The 5779-nt window shown below is 36.7% G+C and overlaps 1 protein-coding gene across 2 annotated transcripts in view; it reads right to left on the bottom strand.

The window, feature by feature from the left end:
• LOC107556618 (BAH and coiled-coil domain-containing protein 1-like) overlaps positions 1-5779 on the bottom strand; it is a 92218-nt gene that overhangs the window by 83990 nt on the left and 2449 nt on the right. For both annotated transcript variants that reach the window (XM_016239756.1, XM_016239757.1), the window contains exon 2: positions 3628-3932. In XM_016239756.1, coding sequence (XP_016095242.1) covers positions 3628-3799 — 172 coding nt within the window. In that variant the 5' untranslated portion in view covers positions 3800-3932. The remainder of the gene's footprint in view (positions 1-3627; positions 3933-5779) is intronic.

Genomic DNA, 5779 nt, shown 5'->3' with positions numbered 1-5779 from the left:
CGATACCAAACAGGACCACAGGGAGATGCCAAAGACAACTACATCGCCTGACTACTATACGGATCCATTCAGAATCACTAAATCTCTGACCACCGCATAATCAGCGTTCATTATAAAACACTCTTGCATTTAAGCCAAATACATGCTGAAAATAATAATTTTACTGACATCTGGATGGACGTAAGTCACTATTCTTTCCGCAATCGCTGATTAAATCGCATTGCATTGCGCTGTTTTAAACTTACTGTTTGAATTTGTTTACTGCATCCTTGGACTTTCCAGGAGTTTACCGGTTTAAAATGATGTGATCGCAAAAGCCTGCTTCTTTTAATTTTAAGATATTATTTTCGTTATAAAGTACTGATTCAAATTAGTAATCAATAATTAATTATTATTCTACTACTAATAGACATGCTAATAGACTAATAGACTAATAGACATTATTCTGCGCCTCCCCTGACATGCTCTTGTGTGTGTGTGTGTGTGTGTTTGTGGTGTGGGGGGTTGCAGGAAGGAAGCCAACTCAACCCCCCCAGACAAGACATGGTAAGAAGAACAGGAGAATCAAGGGTTTGGAGGAAATGGAGACCAAATGTTTAATGCAACATAGAATGCTTTAAAGTTTGGACATTTCTAGAAAGGATCCGTGAAACAATTTCACAAACCAGTCATGATGGTGTTTAAACAGTTCAAATTAAAGCACATAAAGAGTAGAAATAGGCCTAGCTGGGTTTTTTTTTTTTTTTTTGATTTCCTTTAAAACAATGTAAGTGGTGTTGATGCTAAGGTCATTGTGGTTGCTTGGGTTGTTGGTAAAGTTTAAAAGCAACTTTAACTGATTTAAATTTGCTATGGTTCAATGAAAATTGGCATTGAAGGTTCAATGAAGAACCTTTAACATCCATGGAATGGTTCCATTGCACATAAAGGTTCATTATAGTGGAATAAGATGAATGGTTTTCACACTAAGAACAGTTCTTTTAAAAACTGTTCACTTAAAGTTGTTTGGGGAACCAACCCAAAATGGTTCTTCTATATGTTATTCTGGTTTCTAGATATGGCCTTTTTTTCTTTAATGAAGGTCTATGACAGTCCAAATCTCAATGCTAATCAGGAACACCTCAGTTCCAAATGAACGGGATTCTAAAGAAGAAACCATGACAAAGTCTCATTTTCAACGCTCAATTGAGATTCATTTGATATCTTCTCCTGTAACAGGTAAGGTGCTATGCCACAAAACATTTCCCAGAGATTAGCACACAATGGCAACTTCAATCCCAGCATAAGCATCAAACCAAAAGGAACAACCGAAATAACTGAGAGAGGAGAAGTGAAATTGAGAGCTTTCTCCACATTTCATAACTCTTTGAGGAACATCGCCGTTTCAAAGCCAAGAGAGCGTTGCGACAGCAGCCTCTGTCTCTACAAGCCTCCGAGTCCAATAGCAGCTGAATAATAAAGCCACTGAGAGACACCACAGAAGGTCTTTCACTGAGCCTGGATCCCAACCTGCATCTGAATGCATTTGTACATCAATTCCCTGAAATATTCATGTTCTTTGTAAAGAATTCATGTGAGGCCGTGAGGGAGCCAGTCCCTGGAGGGATAGAGCAAATCCACTAACGCAGCTACACCCCCTTTACGCCTGTGGGACGCTATTGACCGGTCTGTTCACTTAATGAGAGAAAAACTGGTTTGGTGACCATCCAGCTTGGTTTGGACAGTTTTAGCTAAGCCTTAATTAAATAAACAGTGGTATTTGTTAAGTTACATATACATTAGTGGTAGACTAATTTGGGATTTTTTTTTAAATGTGATGTTTATTTTATTTAATTTTTGATGTAGGTATTTAATATTTTGTTAATTTTGTTAATAAATATTTTATTGCTGAATAATAGGTTGATTGACAGACACTGTGGTGCTTTCAAAGCATTACATTGTTTGAGCGTCCTAATCAGCTCAACTGGTAATGTAAAAACCTGTGCTTTTCATCAACATTAGGCAATACAAAATTGCCCTTCTTCATCCTAGTCTAGAATGAAGGTGTAGCGGTGGTGGTGTGGTAATAACACACAGGTTGAATGCCACCACATGAATCAAGCATGAGACATGGTTGAGACGGTAATATTCCAGACAAAGCTATAAAACTCTGAGCTCTGCGAATTCTATCTCTAGGTACAATACCTCACCTGTCTCAATCATTGAACAGTGATGACAGTTAAGGGCACGGCTGCATGGTGGCGCAAGCTGTGAGTGTACGACCAAAAGACATTGTCATATCCGGTTAACACACCTGCGCCCTTTAGCTAACATTAGCCTAAATACTCATTGCCCAAGACCAAATGGACACATCTACCACTATAAATATAAGTGTACATGAGTGTATGGAAACTGCTGTTACAATGCCTTATTGTAGATATTTTTCATATATTTGATTCAGAAATAACAAGACAGGTTTCTTTTTAATACATTTTAGCAGTCTAAATTAGGTTATAATAATCTATAAGCCCAATGGTTATTCTAAATAACTCTAAAATCAAAATCTTTGAAAGGTTTTATAAATCTGTTTGTTCCCAAAAACCATCTAAATGCAAGACACTGAAAGGCAATATTTATGCGACTTGGAACATTAAGGCCTTAGTAGTGCAAAACAAGCATATAGTCTTCATTTAACTAATTTAGATGTATTATTGTCTATATGGATGGTGAATTGCCTAAGTATTGCCTTAATGATGAGCAATGCAAAACGGACCATGTGGATCTTTGTTCAAGAATGGCGCAAAATATTAAGGAAATTGCATCTGACTGAACCTAATTACTCATTCAGTAACACTGCAATACTGTATTTTGTTCAAAAAAACGGAAAGCTCGAATTTAGGCTATTAACTTTAAACATTAAAATATTTCATCGGTAATACTCAAATACGAAATAACTACAAATGCAAAATAATAATAATAACCAAAATAAAAACTAATACATAATAGCCTACATAAATACAATATTTAAAAGATATCACGCAGCCTATAACCTTCATTGTTTTAATCTGTTCTTAAATCGTAATTTGAGGGGCAATTTATAAACTACCTTACAGAAAACATTAGCTGTTATATGCCGAATATCCTCATAATTGTTGCCTGTCACGATTCATATTAAACCGATATGCGCTCATCTCATATTTATCAAAATCACATTTACACCTCCACAATTCAGTTCATGTAGACACAAGGATTTAAAGTCTTAAGTCTGGACTTAATCAGAAAGAATATGAGTATAACAAACAAAAAATTTAATATAGGCTTGTCTATCTATCTACGTTGGTTCTTTGTAGCGCCTAAAATAAGCAAAATAATAATACAAAATAAATCAACCTTCTCTAACCAGATTTTAGAGTAGGCTATATGGTTCTTGAATTGCTATGTGGATTCAAATGTCTTTGATGTTAGGCTATAGTTTTTTCAGAGCTGTGTGTATATATATATCATAAGAAATCCTAAACAGCCTAAATAAGCAATAATTAAATACAGGCCTAATCTAAACATGGACATTCGCTATTCTTTGAAATAGTGTGTCAAATCTTTATTGAGCTTCCACAGAAATGCCAGCGAATAAAAGGAAACGCAACAAACCTGAATGCGCCGCCATCGGTAAGTGAGATGGATAATATTTCCCGGCTGGAAAATGAGGCGCATGTTGCACAGAGCCGTGGCCGGAGGAGGAGATGCGAGAGGCGGCGCGGTGCACTAGAGTGGCCCGCTCTGAGAGGAGGTGTGCTGGAGCGGAGAAATCACGACCCTCCATTCCAAAGAAAACATCCGATATAATCCAAAATCAAGCGGAAATCAGATTAAACCTATGTACTGTAATCCGTCTGCGTTTGCTTTAGTGGAAAGCTCGCCTCTCCTGCTCAGGTTGAAGTCCTCAATCATCTTTTCTACAAAGAAAGAAAGAAAGAAAGAAAGAAGAGACGTTATAATATCGGTGTGGCACACCACCACAGCTGACATGCATCTGCTTCATGCTCGCAGTATTCGACAAACTGCGATATAAATTGAGACCTAATTTTGATGCACATTCATTTAGAGAAGAACTGCATTCGTTTTTTTAAGCGTCCATTGAAATGCGAAAGCGATGTGAAAAGGCCATAGATGGCAGTGATTGAACAGGCCTAATAGAGAGCGATCCTTTGTGTACGGATACGTGATAAAGATGCACAGTTGCACACCTTCTCTAGGTTTTAAATTGAAATAGTGTCTTCATGTTTTCTAAGTGCACGCATGCACACATATGATGGCAAACAAACGATATGAAACCAATGAGCTTGACAACAAGTGACAGTTTTTAGTTTTTTTTTTCCAGAATAATGGATGTCTCGACTTCAGCCCCGTCTGTTTTTATTGTTAGACGACTTAAATAAACCATTTACGCATTAATGGAATCTGATCAAAATTAATTCTATAGTGTTTTTAGACATGTGCATGATGTGAATGAAAAATAAAACATTGATTAGATGCATATAAATTAAATAATATAAAAAAATGTATTGTGGTATTTTATATACAACATTTTATATCATAATGTCAATATTTTGTTTTGCATAGGACAGTGGGACATGCACTTTGAATAAACATGGCATCAATTTACTTTTAATAAATAGTATACACACCAACCCATTATGATTAAATCAAAAAGGCAACAACATATAACCAGTAAATACCATTTGCTAACAGAAACCAATTTTGTACGAGTCCTTTTTGGTTTTTATTAGAATACACTGAATACACAAGTATGTGAGTGTGTGTGCGTGCGCATGTAAACAACTGCAATTTCCTTTCATCTGGTTGAACTGTTTTATGTGGAGCAATTAAATCTAACAGAACCTTGCACACAATATATATTGTGTCGAGTTCCAGCTAATATTGTGGGAATATTCATTTGTTTGATCTGTTCCCTTCAACAAGCCTTTTGTGCTCTCTCTCTCTCTTTCTGGTAGACTAGATTGCAAGAAAACGCAGAATGTCACACAATAAAGGAATGATTTCAGTGGGTTCCTTAACTGATATAGGCGGACTACTATCAATTAATGCATTTTCAGAAAATATACAACTGCAATAAATGCAGTGTTTTCCGCTGTAGCAGGCCATGCATACAAACCAAGGTGGCCTTACAGCAAGCAGCTTTTGTCTCCTCCGTGTGAGGACTGCTGCTCTCCGTCAGCCATTACCGTGCAGCTCCACAACAGCCGTCCATTTCGAGCACACAACATTCAATCACACACTGCATGCTTTGTTTTCTCAGCTTTTGCATGCAACTGAATACTTAAATGCATTGTATCGGCATCCGAATCGTGAATGTTGTTAAATATTTGCATAATTCCGATGCAAATAGCAGTTGCTTTTGTCTCGTGCATGACAATGCATATAGTGAAATGCTAGACAATGTGTCTTTATATATCAAAGTGAGCGAAAAGCACGAGTCAGCTGGCTATCTTTTGTTCATAGAAGACAGAAACTCACAAAGATAATAACATTATTTTTTTATAGCTTGTCTGTCGGTAATGTTATTCGGCTGGGAGACGAATTTCAGTGAAACGAGCCTGTCTCATGCCGATCCGAAATAAATCAGAATTGATCATTACAAATAAGTATTGCCCAGCGAAGAAAAACACCGATCTGAATATGATAATAAAGGACAACTGGAAATTTGGATGGTGCACGTTTCACTTTTATTTTTTTCCTTGTCATGTTTCAAATCTGGCACTGCGATGCAATATCTTGAGAG

This window comes from Sinocyclocheilus grahami, unplaced genomic scaffold (assembly GCF_001515645.1).
Source record: "Sinocyclocheilus grahami isolate Dianchi unplaced genomic scaffold, SAMN03320097.WGS_v1.1 scaffold574.1, whole genome shotgun sequence".
Lineage (NCBI taxonomy): Eukaryota > Metazoa > Chordata > Actinopteri > Cypriniformes > Cyprinidae > Sinocyclocheilus > Sinocyclocheilus grahami.
Note: the sequence above shows the minus strand (reverse complement) of the source record. Positions and strands in the feature narration are given on the sequence as shown.